The sequence below is a fragment of the Budorcas taxicolor genome, chromosome X (assembly GCF_023091745.1).
Source record: "Budorcas taxicolor isolate Tak-1 chromosome X, Takin1.1, whole genome shotgun sequence".
In the NCBI taxonomy this organism is placed as follows: Eukaryota; Metazoa; Chordata; class Mammalia; order Artiodactyla; family Bovidae; genus Budorcas; species Budorcas taxicolor.
Window position 1 is genome coordinate 15,098,492 of NC_068935.1, and position 15,390 is coordinate 15,113,881.

Sequence of the window (15,390 nt, forward strand, 5' to 3'; positions counted from 1 at the left end):
AATCCCTAACATGTACTGACAATGATTCAATGCTTATTGCTTTGAATTCAATCATTATTCAATGGTAGCTAGTGTAAATAATTGTGAGAACATTAATGTTTTTATCTAAATTCTTTCATTAGAAAAAATGAATAGCTTTTTGAAGATACTGATAACTTAATAGGGAAGTGTGCATTAAGTATTTGCTGACTAACCTATGAAAACTACCTACTGTTACTGCTGAAGGTCTAATTCAACAGCATTTGCCAATGTTTAGGCCCCTGGTCACTTATTTACTAGCTGAATAAAATTAGGGACAAGTGGGCTCTAGATATTTAATTCGTTTTTTTAAGTTACATATATATATATATATATATATATAGGAGGCAGTCTTAGAAAGAATGTCATCTCTAGGGACAAATATATAAGACCTCATATAAATTACAATGATTTTAAAAATCCTTGGAAGTAATCTACTGTAATTTATCCTGAGAAAATGATACTCTTTATACCCAACCCTCTATACTCTATATTATATTGTCTATCCTAGATAATCTTTGATTATAGAAAATGTATTCTGCCAATGCTTTCCAAAAGCTGAAAGGGATTGTCTTAATTTTGCTTTCTCTCCCTCAGTTTCTCTTCTTCAATTCCAAACAAACTGCTATCTATACACAAACCCTAGATCCTAAATTCTGATGTAAAAAAGACCTCCTGGGACTCACAGTTTTTGTATCTTCTAACTGCCACTGATTTCAGTAGTATTATCTGTAGTAGATGATATTAGGGAAGCAGCCTGGAGATCCGGCCGTTGCTTTTTGTTCTTTCCAAATTCTATCACCAATATTTTCCCACGTAGCTTATATCCATTTACTAGACGCAATGCTTGCCGTGCTATTTCTGTATCTAAAAGAGAAAGAAAAACCACCAGTTTACGTATGGCTTAATAATTCAATTTTATTCCAAGTCTAGTTTATGTTGTTTTGCCTTGGAGTACAATGTAGGTTATAAGGCCATGTAGTTATTTGAGTTTATTGTGTTTTCCACAATCCAAAATTTGTATAACTCAGCAAGATTAAACTAATGGCTAAGAATAATTACAATAGAATCTTAAAAAGGATGCTTGAGAGTGTCTCCTAATTCAAGGATATAGGTAAAAAAAAAAAAAACGAAACAAAACAAGGATACAGACAGTGTGCTAAAGAGGGCTAAGCCATATCTAATAATACACAAATCTATATCTTAGATAACACATTATAAGTGCTAAGAGAATGAAATAATTTTCAAAATAGAAAACACAAAAGAAGCTATTATGGTACTGGGGACATTTTCCTATTAATACTTTTCCTTTTGATTAGAGAGTGGTTGTCAGAGCCCTCATTTGGATAAGTTTAAGAATCCCTGTAGGCATATGGAAGCTTGAGGTGTAAGAGTATACAGGGTATAGCAGGAGGATTTAATTTATGGGTCTCAGAGTCTAGATGTGGGAAATTAGGAAGGAATGGACTTATTGCCCAGAGTCTGTCAAATCCTAAGTAGACAAGCAATGGTTTTAGATTGAACCAATTTATGTCTTATATGTATGCTCTACAAATTTTCAAATATATTCATAACTAGTAAAACAGCTATTTATTTAAAAGTACTTAGTGTATAAAGCCTTTTTATTATATATTTTTTCAACTAATGGATCATATTAGATGGGGGTACATGAAATAATATTTTAAGTTTAAAAGGGTTCTTACACTTGAAAAGACTGAAAATCACTAGAGCTGAGGATCCAAAAACGTTCAATGAGATAAGAAAGATGGTACAATGCTGTACAAGAAGACTGCAGGGGAATTTGGCATTGCTCATGTGCAAAAGCACTCACCTTTAAATACATTACTATGCAATATATAAATTATGATAGTTTAGGGATAATAAAAGGCACAGTTCCTACCTAGCCTCCACCAAAAAAGAAAGATAGTCTGGTCTGTCCTAGAAACTGGAATTCCTATAGAGATACAACTTGTTTAATTACACTTTGTTTTATTATGCTTTGTAGATAATGTGTTTTTTCCAAATTGAAGGGTTTTAGCAACCCTGAACTGTTAGATGATAGTATTTTTTACTAAGAAAGTATTTTTAAATTAAGGTATGTACATTGTTTTTTGGACAAAATGCTACTGCTCACTTAATATACTACAGTATAGTATAAACATAAGGCTTCCCAGGTGGCTCAGAGGTAAAGAATCTGCCTGCAGGAGATACAGGAGACGTGGGTTTGATCCTTGCATTGGGAAGATCCCATGGAGGAGGAAATGGCAACCCATTCCGCTATTCTTGCCTGGAAAATTCCATGGAGAGAGGAGCTTGGTGGGCTACAGTCCATGGGGTTGCTAAGAGTCAGATACAACTGAGTGACAGTGCATGCATACATGCACCCTTTCTCCCAGTCTATGGTGATAATCTGCATCTGATAGTGTAATAATAACTTTTATATGTACTAGGAAAACAAAAAATTCATGCAAGTCACTTTATTGAGATAATTCACCTTATTGCAGTGGTCTGGAATTGAATCTGCAGTATCCCTGAGACACGCCTATATTAATCTTCCCTATGGTTTAGAATACTGAAGTCATGTATTAGGATGGAAACAACAGTTGAACAATATATCACCCACTAGTTAATTATGAATTACTAATGAATTAGCATAATATAGCATAATATCACAATAGCTTGCAGTCTTACTCCCAAAGGAATAGAGCATAATGTAACTATAAGTGTTCTGATAAGAATATCAATATATTAACAATTAATGTAATTATAATTTGGACTAAAAATATTACTTTTAGCAGAGGGAAAGCAAATTTTGATACAGTGAGTAGGAAGTGCCAAGACTGGGGAAAAGAGAGGACAATGGTGTAAGGTGGTGGTGCACTGTCAAATAAGGAGAGGAAACACAGAAGGGAGAATAGAAAAAAAAAGAACATGTTTTCCTTAATTCCCTTCCTCTTACGTGCTTCTTTTGTGGGCTATATTTAAATTAAAGAGGGCATATGTAGTTGCTAATGAACTTATTAGTGACTCAGCCATAACTGAGTAATTATCCAGATGAAGCTACTTACTGGGAAAAGTGATAAAAGCCTGTCCCCTCATTCGTCCAGTCATCATTCGGAATTGAATTGGAGGTCCTTTCTTTTCCTGGAACCGAGCGAATAATGAGACTAGATCTCTTTCAGTCACCCGAGGGCTAAGGTTCTTCAGGTATAACACCTAATACAAACCAAGGATCAACAGAAATATCACATTAGGGAGATAAGGCAACTAACTATTTCATTGTGGAAGGACTTAGTTTCAGATAAAGGTGGTGGATTGAATACATGCATCTAATTTCAATCCCTCCAAAAAACTTTAAAACTATAGGGACTTTTAAAAAAAAAGTAAGGAAGAACAAGGAAATGAGGCAATAGCAACAATATTCTGGAAACTGTAAAATAACTGAACAAGCATACTCGAGAAAGCTGAATCTTAAATCAGCAGTGGGGGAAACCAAGAGCTAACCCAATCCACATCTAAGAATCCTGAAACATTTAAGGAACTGATATATTCTAGTGTCTCTGGAAATGGATATAAACAGCTGGAGTTAAGATAAGGTGGGTATGTTAAAAGTTCCTTAAAAAATTAGATTATATCTTTAAACACCCTCCCCTACAAAATGCTACTGGGTAAAGACCACTCCCAATCCTGCTGTATACTGGAGGTTCATTCTCTGAACATGGGGAATGTTAGACACCATTGAGGATGTGAACACTGTTCCTGAAAACTAGGCTTTAAGAGAAATGCTGTATTCTGAATGATGGGGATATCCAAAACACTTTCCTTCATTTGGCTCCTACAATGCTGGTGGTACCCTCCCCAAGTGAGAGTTGTGAAGTCTTCTCTGGGAAATCTAATCAGCCCCAAAAGGAAAGGTCTAAAAATGCTGATTTAGAATGGGGAATTTCTCCAACAAATGAACGAGCCAGATGACTTTAAGAGAAGCTTAAATTCAGTAAGGATCACTCATTTGATCAGAGCTTCCAATCCGTTTTTGGCTCCTACTCATAAATATGAGCAGAAATTATCAGGCATCTGAGAAAAGCAACTAATGTGAAAGAGACAGAACAAAAAAATAAATAAAAGCAAGTGGGAGAAAACAGAAACTATGCAAGGAGGAAAAAAAAAAACTTCAAAGAGCCATCACTAATATCCTCAGAGAAAGAAGAGAAAATATTCCATCTATTAGGAATGAAATGCTCTTAAAAAAGAAACATTCAAGAAAATAAACAAAAAGAGCTCTTAAATGTGATGTAACTTAAGTTCTCACTGGCTTAAAATAGATTATTACAAGGTGTTTTAAGTAAGTACCTGTGTAATCATAGTTAAAATACCTATAGAAGGCACACAAAATGAGAAAGGAAAAAGGCAAGTCACTACCAAAATATTAGCAACAAGGGCTATAAAAAGAAAACAACTAATAAATGGCAATAGTAAATCCTCTCTATCACTAATTACTTTACATACAAGTGGATTAAACTCCCTAGTCAAAGACATAGAGTGGTTAAACAAACAAAAAACAAAATGTGACTAAGTGCTGTCTACAAGAAACTCACTTTAGATTTAAGGCCATACACAGGCTGGAAAAGAAAGGATAAAAAGAGAAATTCCACACAAATTGCAACCAAAAAAGAATAAGGTTGGCCATGTTTAATCAAGATAAAATAGACTTTAAATCAAAAATTTTCAAAAGAGACAAAAAAGGACATTATATAATGATAAAAGGGTCAGTTTACCAGGAAGATATAATGACTATAAATATATATGCACACAACATCAGAGCACTTAAATATATGAGCAAACATTGAGAAAACTGAAGGGGGCTATAAATAGCAACACAACACTAGTAGGAGATTTCAAACCTCACTTTCAGTAGCAAAAGAAAAACTAGAAAATTCACAAATATGTGGAAACTAAACAACATAATCTAGGCCAACCAATGGGTCAAAGAAGAAATCAAAAGGTAAATTAGAAAATACCTTGATACAAAGGAATATGAAACTACAACATACCAAAATTTATGGAATGCAACTAGGTCAATACTAAAAAGGAAGTATATAGCATTAAATGCCTACATTAAACAAGGGGAAAGCTCTCAAACTACTTTGCATTTCAAGGAGCTAGGAAAAAAACCCCAAACTAAGCTCAAAGTTATTGGACAGAAATGATAAAGATTACACAGAAATAACTGAAATAGAGATTAGGAAAATAATAGAAAAAAATCAACCAAACTAAGAGCTGTTTTTTAAAAAGATCAACCAAATTGACTACTTTTAGCTAGGCTAAGAAAAAAGAGAAGACTCAAATAAAATTCGAAGTGAAAGAGGAGACTTTACAACTGATGCCACAGAAATAAAAAAGGATTATGAGAGACTACTCTGACAATTATATGCCAACAAATTGGATAATCTAGAGAAAACGATAAATTCCTAGAAACATAAACCTACCAAGATGAAATCATGAAGAAACAGAAAATCTGAATAGACTTATAACTAGCAATACAATTATTCAGTAATCAAAAATCTCCCAACAAAGATAAGCCCAGGACCAGATGGCTTCACAGGTGAATTCTACCAAATATTTAAAGAATTAATACCAATCCTCCTAAAATTCTTCCAAAAATTTGAAGAGGCAGGAACACTCCCAAACTAATTTTATCAGGCCAGCATTAACATGACCCAAAACAGAAAAAGATATTATAAGAAATGAAAACTATAGGCTAATATCTGTGATGAATACACATGTAAAAATTCTTAACAGAAAAGTAGTAAACTGAATTTAAAAGCACATTAAAAGGATCATGGCCAAATGTGATTTATCCCTGGGTGCAAGGATGGTTCAACATATGAAAATCAATCAATATCATATAGCACATTAATAGAATGAAGGATAAAAATCACAAATCATTTCAATAGACATCAATGGACAGATCTTCCGGACAGAAAATCAGTAAGGCAACAGATACTAAATGACACAATAGAATAGCTAGACTTAATTGCTATTTTCAGGACATTAAATTAAAAATAAACCCAGAATACACATTCTTTTCAAGTGCACATAAAACACTCTCTATAATAGACCACAAACTAGGACACAAAATAAGCCTCAAGAAATTTAAGAGGCCAAGGATTATTTCAAGCATCTTTTTGACTACAATAGCATGAAACTAGAAATCAGCCACAGAAAGAGAAATGAGGAAAAAAGATTACATGGAAAGAGAACAACATGCTACTAAAGAAACTAATAGGTTAACAGTGTAATCAAAGAGGAAATTAAAAAATATCTTGAGACAAATGACAATGAAAACTCAACCCGTTGCAGAAAAGGTAGTCCAAAGAGGGAACTTCATAGTGATAAAGGTCTTCCTAAAAAAAAAAAAAAAAAAAACCAAGAAAAATATCAAATAAACAACCTAAACTACCATCTAAAAGAATTAGAAAAAGAACAATCTAAAGTCAACAGAAGGAAGTAAATAATAAAAATCAGGGAGGAAATTAATAAAATAGAGATAAAAATAGAAAAAAAATGAATGAAAACAAGAATTGAAAAGGTAAACAAAAATTGACAAATCTCTGGCCATGCTCACTAAGAGGGAAGGCCCCGATTAAATGAGGAGAAATAACAACTGATATTGCAGAAATGCAAAAGAAACCATGAGAATACTATGACCAGTTATTTGCTAACAAACTGGACAAGCTAGAAGAAATGGATAAGTTTCTAGAAACATACAGCCCACCAAAACTGAATCAAAAATAGATAGTTTGAACACACCAATCACTAGAAGTGAAATAGAATCTGTAATTAAAAAACAACAACAACAACAAAAAACCTTCCTGCAAACAGAAGTTCAGGACTGGATGTCTTCACTGGGGAATTCTACCAAACATACAAAGTACTTATATTGATTCTTCTCAAACTCTTCCAAAAGACTGAAGAGGAAGGAATACTACCAAAGTCATTCTATGAAGCCACTATTACTCTGATACCAAATCCAGACAAAAACACTACCAAAAAAGAAAATTACATTCATCTTTGATGAATACGGATGCAAAAAATCCTTAACCAAATGTTAGCAAACCAAATCCAACAACACATAAAAAAAGGTCATATACCATGATCAAGTAGGATTTATCCCAGGGTCATAAGGATGGTTCAACATATGTAAATCATTCAGTGTGATACATCACATCAGCGTAAGAAAAGATAAAACTCACATAGTCATCTCAATAGATGCAGAAAAGCATTTGATAAAATTCAGCATCCATTCATGATAAAAAAAACTCTTTATCAAAGTGGGTCTAGAGAGAACATATCTCAACATAATACAGTAAGTCACCTACATACAAATGAGTTCTGTTCTAAGAGCACGATTATAAGTCCAATTTGTTCATAAGTCCAACAAAGTTAGCCCAGGTACCCAACTTAACACAACTGGCTATATAGTACTGTATTGTAATAGGTTTACAATACTTTTCACACAAATGATACATAAAAAACAAGCAGAAAAAATAAAGAAGGTATCTTTAATATTATAATACAGTACCTTGAAAAGTACAGTAGTACAGTACAATAGCTGGCATATAGGGGCTGGCATTGAGTGAACAGGCAAGAAGAGTTACTGACTGGAGGAGGGAGAAGAGCTGGGAGATGGAAGAGCTGAAGGATCATCAGAAATAGGAGATGGAGGCCAGGTTACAATTTCACTCCCACCTGACATTGATGATACACACTTTCACATCTTTGAGAGTTTGCAACTTGAAGGTTCACACGTAGGGGACATACTGTAAAAGCTATTTATGACAAACCCACAGCCATTGCTCAATAGTGAAAAGCTGAAAGCCTTCCTATTAAAATCTGGAACAAGACAATGATGCCCACTATTACCATTTCTAATCAACATAGTATTCTAGCCATAGCAATAAAACAAGAAAAGGAAATAAAAGGTATCCAAAAATGGAAGAGAAGAGGTAAAATTGCCATTATATACAGATGACATACTACATATAGAAAACCCTAAAGACTCCACTCTTGTAGCAGACACTAAGGAAGAAGTAAAGAACCTCTTGATAAAAGTGAAAGAGGAGAGTGAAAAAGTTGCCTTAAAGCTTAACATTCAGAAAACTAAGATCATGGCATTGGGGCCCATCATTTCATGGCAAATAGATGGGGAAACAGTGGCTGACTTTATTTTTCTGGACTCCAAAATCACTGCAGATGGTGATTGCAGCCATGAAATTGAAAGAAACTTACTCATTGGAAGGAAAGTTATGACCAACCTAGACAGCATATTGAAAAGCAGAGACATTACTTTGCCAACAAAGGTCCGTCTAGTCAAGGCTATGGTTTTTCTAGTGGTCATGTATGGATGTGAGAGTTGGACTACAAAGAAAACTGAGCACTGAAGAATAGATGTTTTTGAACTGTGGTGTTGGCGAAGACTCTTGAGAGTCCCTTGGACTGCAAGGAGATCCAACCAGTCCATCCCAAAGGAGATCAGTCCTGGGTGTTCACTGGTAGCACTGATGTTGAAGCTGAAACTCCAATACTTAGGCCACCTGATGAGAAGAGCTGACTCATTTGAAAATGACAGAGAATTAGATGGTTGGATGGCATCACTGACTCAATGGACATGGGTTTGGGTGAACTCTGGGAGTTGGTGATGGACAGGGAGGCCTGGCGTACTATGGTTCATGGGGTTGCAAAGAGTCAGAAACAACTGAGCGACTGAACTGAACTGAACTGAAAGACTCCACACAAAATCTACTAAGCAAATTCAGCAAATTAGCAAGATATAAGAAAAGTAATTAGCCTCCAATTAAAATAAATAAATTTAAATTAAAAAAAAGAACCAATAAGCAAATTCAGCAAAGTAGCAGGATACAAGATTAACTTACAGAAACCTGTTCCATTGCTTTACAATAAAAATATCAGAAAGGGAAAATAGAAAAAAAATAATCCTTTTAAGATTGCATAAAAATCAAATACTTTGGAATAAAATTTGACCAAGAAGTGAAAGACTTATATGCTGAAAACTGTAAACACTGATAAAAGAACCAGAAGATGATTTTAAGAAATGGGAAGATACACCATATTCTTGGATTGGAACAATTAATATGGTTAAAAAGGCCATAGTACCCAAAGCAATCTACAGGTTTAATGCATCCCTATCAAATTACCCATGATGTTTTTCACAGACTAGAACAAATAAGTCTAATATTTATGATGAACAAAAAAAGACCCAGAATTGGCAAAATAATCCTGAAGATAAAGAATAAAGCGGAAGGCATAACTCTCCAAGACTTCAGACAATTAGAAAGCTACAGTAATCAAAAGAGTGGTACTGGCACAAAAACATACATCTAGATTAACAGAATAGAATAGAGTCCAGAAATAAACCCACACACCTACAGTCAATTAATCTTCAATAAAGGAGGCAAGCTATACAATGGAGAAAAAACAGTCTCTTCAGCAAGTAGTGTTGGGAAAGTTGGACAGCCATATATAAATCAATAAAGTTAGAACACCCCCTCACACCATACACACAAAAAACTCAAAATGGCTTTAAGATTTACATATAAGACAGGACACCACAAAACTCCTAGAAGAGAATACAGGCAAACATTCTCTGGCATAAAACGTGCCAATGTTTTCTTAGGTCAGTCTCTGAAGGCAATAGAAATACAAGCAAAAATAAACAAATGGAACCTAATCAAACTTAGAAGCTTTTGTACAGCAAAGGAAACCATAAACAAAACTAAAAGACAACCTACATACTGGGAGAAAATATTTGCAAAAGATGTGACCAACAAAGGGTTAATTTAAAAAATATACATGCAGCTCATAAACCTCAATCACAAAAAAACAACCCAATCAAAAAATGGGCAGAAGATCTAAATACATATTTCACCAAAGAAGACATACGGATAGCCAATGAGCACATGAAAAGATGTTCAACACTGCTAATTAGAGAAATGCAAATCAAAACTACAATATGGTATCATGTCACTGGTCAGGATGACTTCAACAAAAAGTCTACAAATAATAAATGCTGGAGTATGTAGAGAAAAGAAAATCCTCTTACACTGTTGGTGGGAATGTAAATTGGTGTATATGAAGAACATTACAGAGGTTCCTTAAAAAACTAAAAGTAGAGTTGCCATATGATCCAGCAATCCCACTCTTGGGCATACATCTGGAGAAAACTCTAATTCAAAAAGATACATGCACCTCGATGCTCATAGTAGTACTTTATATAATAGCCAAGATATGGAAGCAAACTAAATATCCATCAACAGATGAATGGGAAGAAGATGTGGTATATATTAATATATACAGTGGAATACTACTCAGCCATAAAAAATAATGAAATAATACCATTTGTGGCAACATGGATGGAACAAGAGATTGTCATAGCAGGTGAAGTAGGTCAGATAGAGAAATAAAAATATTATATGATATCACTTACATGTGGAATCTAAAATATGATACAAATCACAAGACAGAGATAGACTCACAGACATAGAAAACATACTTATGGTTATCAAAGAGAAAAGGCAGGGAGGAAGGATAAACTAGGAGTTTGGGATTAGCAGGTAGAAACTACTATATATAAAAAAGATAAACAACAAGATCCTACTGTACAGCACAGGAAACCATATTTGATATCTTGCAACAAACCATAATGGAAAATAATCTAAAAATTATATATATATATATAATATAAACATAAAAGTTGTTTTATATATATATAAAACTGAATCACTTTGTTATACACTAGAAACTAACACAACATTGTAAATTAACTATATTTCAGTAAAAAAATATAAAAAAGAAATTAATGAAGAGAAATAAATGGAAAGACATCCCATACTCAAGGATTAGAAATATTAATACTGTCAAAATATAATACTAATCAAAGCAATCTACAGATTCAATGCAATTCTTATCAAAATACCAATGATGATTTTTATGGAAATAAAAATATCCTAAAATTCATATGAACCACAAGAGACCATGAATAGACAAAGCAATCTTGAGGAAGAAGAACAGAGTAGTATGTGTCATATATCCTGATTTCAAACTACAGTAATCAAAACAGTAAGGTACTGGCATAAAAAAGTACATATTGACCAATGGACTAGAATAGAGGGCCTAGAAATTAACCACACATTTATGGTAAGCTGATGTTAGACAAGGAGGGCAAAAATACACATGGGGAAAAAACAGTCTCTTTAATAAATGGTGTTTGGAAAACTGGATATCCAGGATAAAAAATGAAATTAGATGCTTCTCTTACACCATACACAAAACCCAACTAAAAATATTAAATACTTAAAAAATAAGATGTGATACTCCAAAACTCCTAGAAGCAAACAGAAAAATCTTCCTGACCATTGGCCTTGGCAATACTTTGTTAGATATGATATCAAAAGCACAGCGAACAAAAGCAAACACAGACAAGTGTCATTAACTCAAACCCATATTCGTAGCAAAGAAAACAATCAGTAAAGTTAAAAGGTGACCTACAAAATGGGAGAAAGTATTTTCAAATCATATATCTAATAACGGGTTAACATCTAATCCGTGTCTCTTTCTCCTGCATTTGCAGGTGGGTTCTTCACCAATAGCACCACGTGGGAAGCCCAAAATGTATAAGGGACTCCTGAAACTCAAAAGCGAAAAAAAAAGAGATGTGCTGGTGAGGATGTGGAGAAATTTTATCCCTTATGCAATGTTGGTGGGAATGTTTAAGCTGTTACAACCACAATGGAAAACAGTTGGAAGATCATTAAAAAATTTAAACTAGAACTCATATAATCCAGCAATCCCACTTTTGGCTATATATCTAAAAGGACTAGAATAAAAATCTGGAAGAAAAATCTGCATTCCCATATTCACCGCAGCATTGTTCACAAAAGCAAAGACTTGGGAACAATCTAAATGTCCATTGCGAGATGAAGGGATAAAGGAAATATGGTATATAAATACAAAAGGATATTATCTAGCCTTAAAAATGAAAAAAATCTTGTCATTTGCTGCAACGTAGGTGAGTCTGAGTGAACTCCGGGAGTTGGTGATGGACAGGGAGGGCTGGTGTGCTGCGATTCATGGGGTCACAAAGAGTCGGACACGACTGAGCGACTGAACTGAATTGAACTGAACTGAGGTGAACTTGGAAGACCTGCTAAGTGCAATCAACCAGAAACAGAAGAAAAAATACTACATGATCCCACTTATATCAGGAATCTAAAGTAGTCAAACTCATAGAAGCAGAGAGTAGAATCATGCTTACCAGGGGCTAGGAAGAGGGGTAACTAAGGAAGTGTTCATCAAAGGGTATATAGTTTTACATATGCAACATGAATAAATCCTATAGATCTATCATATAGCATAGCATAGATAGTTAACAATACTGTATTTGATAATTAAAATTTTGTTAAAAGGATAGATCTTATGTTAAATGTTCTTATCAAAAGAAAAACTGGAGGGAGGAAATTTCTGGAGGTAATGGTTAAGTTTAGGGCATTGTATTGGTGATTGTTTCATGGTGTATATGTACCTTCAAACCCAACAAAATGCATACATTAAATATGCACAGCTTTTTTATAATGTCAAACATACTTCAGTTAAAAAGAAAAAACTTAACCAAGGAAGTGAAGGACTTATATACTGAAAACCACAATACACTACTCAAAGAGATTAAAGACAACACAAATAAATGAAAAGATGTCTCATGTTCATGGACTTGAAGAATAAATTGTTGAAATGTACATACTATCCAAATCAGTTTATAGATTTAATGTAATTCCTATAAAAATCCCAATGACATTTTTTGTAGAAATACAAAAACAACCCTAAGATTCATAAGGAATGAGAGGGGAACCTTAAACAGCCAAGCAATCTTGAGAAGAAAGAACAAAACTGGGGAGGCCTCACATTTCTTAATTTCAAAATATGTTACAAATCTACAGTAATCAAAACAGTATGATACTGGCATAAAGATAGACATGTAGACTAATAGAAGAGAATATAAAGCCCAGAAATAAATCCACACATATACAGTCAACTGATTAATGGCAGGGGGGTGGGGCAAGAATACACAATGGGGAAAGGATAGTCCCTTTGACCAAAAGTGTTGGGAAAAGTTGATATCCACATGCAAAAGTATAAAACTGGCCTCATTTATATCATCCACAAAAATCAGCTCAAATTGGATTAAAGATTTAAACATAAGGTCTGAAACTCTAAAACTTCTAGAAGATAGCATAGGGGGGAACCTCATGATCCTGGCCTTGGCAATGATTTCTTCGATATTACAGCAGAAGCACAGGTAACAAAAGCAAAGGTAAAGTGGTACTGTATCACTAAAACACTTCTGCACAGCAAAGGAAAACAGTCTAAAGTGAAAAGGCAACCTACAGAATGGGAGACAATATTTGGAAACCATATATCTGATTAGAGGTTGGTATCTAAAATATATAATTAAATACAAAAACTCCATAGCAAAAAGACAAATAACCTGAAAAAATGGGCAAATGACATAAATAGGCAATTCTTCAAAGAACACATACATAAAATAAGTGTTGATGAGGATGGAGAGAAATTGAATCTTTGTGCACTTTTGGAAGGAATGGAAAATGGTGCAGCTGCTATACAGAATAGTATGGAGGTTCCTCAAAGAATTAAAAATAGAACTACCATATGATTCAAGAATCCCACTTCCAGTTATTTATCCAAAATAATTACAATCAGAGTTTTGAAGAGATATCTGAACTCACGTGTTTATTGCAGCACTGTTCACAATAGCCAAGAGGTGGAAGCAACCTAAATGTCCATCACAGATGAGTGAATTAAAACAACAACAACAACAAATGTGGCATATACATACAATGGAATATGATTTGGCTAGAAAAAAGGAAGGAAACCTTGTAATATGCTATGACGTAGATGAGCTTTGAGGGCACTATGCTGAAATAAGCCAGTCACAGAAGAAAAAGTACTGCATAATTTCACTTTATATGGTATCTATTGTAGTTAAACTCACTGAAGCAGAAAATAGAATAGTAGTTGCCAAAACTTGAGAGGATGAGGAAATGGGGAGTTGCTGTTCAGCAGGTATAAAGTTCCGTCATGCAAGATGAAAAAGTTCTAGAGATATGCTGTAAAACATTATGCCTATAGTTTACAATACTGTAATATACACTTGAAATACTATTAAAGGTAGATCTCAGGTTACATGTATTTTACTACACTGGAGGAAAAAGAGATGCATAAGTTACTTATTTTATAACTTAAAAAAACTTGAGAAAAAATTCAGATAGGAGCAGCAAAAGCAAAGAGCTAGAAAACAGAGCCAGCTTAAATGACTTATCCACTGAAATGTATGAGTAAATACGTTGAACATTGCAATAAGCAGTAGACTCTTTATGTCTCAAACCCTTTACAAGCTGGATATTCACATATTTAGCATTTAACTATACTCTTAAAGGCAAGGGCATAGAATAACTGACTGGTGATTCACTTGAGTAATTTCAGGTGATCTAGTTTTGGCTCTGAAATACTCATTATAAAAATATCATTAAATTAAATAACCACAGAAAGGGAGAGGTATGTGAAATATTTTGGAAGTTTCTCACCAAGTAGGAAAGATCCATACTAAGATTATTGCCTTTAACATGAACATTTTTAAAAAATCAAGAGGACATCTGGTCAAGATAGCTTGGTCACTTCTTGCATAGATGCATCTTCTCTGCTCCCAAAATATACATATATGTATGCATACATACATACAATATACATGGTTATATATGTATGTATATATTTACAACATACATACATATTCATATATACAAAGATACACACAAAGACAAAACTAGGCTCAAAAACAAGATAAATATTTCTGTGAAAGAGAAAAACAGAAACTTTAAGTGATAATAGAGGATGAAACTCTTCCCGGTATTCCTCTGCAATTATTGTTTTATATGTTTTGAACTTTATATAAATGGTGTTATACTGCATGCATTCTTCTGCATCTACCTGTTTAAATTTTTTAAAAATACACTTTATTTTTAAAAGTTTTAGATTTATAGAAAAATTGAGGGGATAGTATAAAGAATTCCCATACACCCCACACCCAGTTTCTCTTATAATTAACATCTTACATTATTACAGTACATTTCTTAAAATAAATAAATAAATATTGGTATATTACTATTAACTAAAGTCCTGTTTGGGACTCTGTGCTTCCTGGATTTGATTGACTATTTCCTTTCTCATATTAGGGAGCTTTTGACTATAATCTCTTCAAATATTTTATCAGACTCTTTTTCTTCT

General features: G+C 33.7%; 1 protein-coding gene across 1 annotated transcript in view; it reads right to left on the bottom strand.

Moving 5' to 3' along the window:
* Positions 1-718: 718 nt before the first annotated feature.
* Positions 719-15,390, bottom strand: part of RBM41 (RNA binding motif protein 41) — a 67,762-nt gene continuing 53,090 nt past the window's right edge. Inside the window, exons 7-8 of the mRNA XM_052663401.1 lie at positions 3,087-3,234; positions 719-885 (exon numbers count right to left, since the gene is read on the bottom strand). Of these exons, the coding sequence (XP_052519361.1) occupies positions 719-885; positions 3,087-3,234 (315 nt within the window). The remainder of the gene's footprint in view (positions 886-3,086; positions 3,235-15,390) is intronic.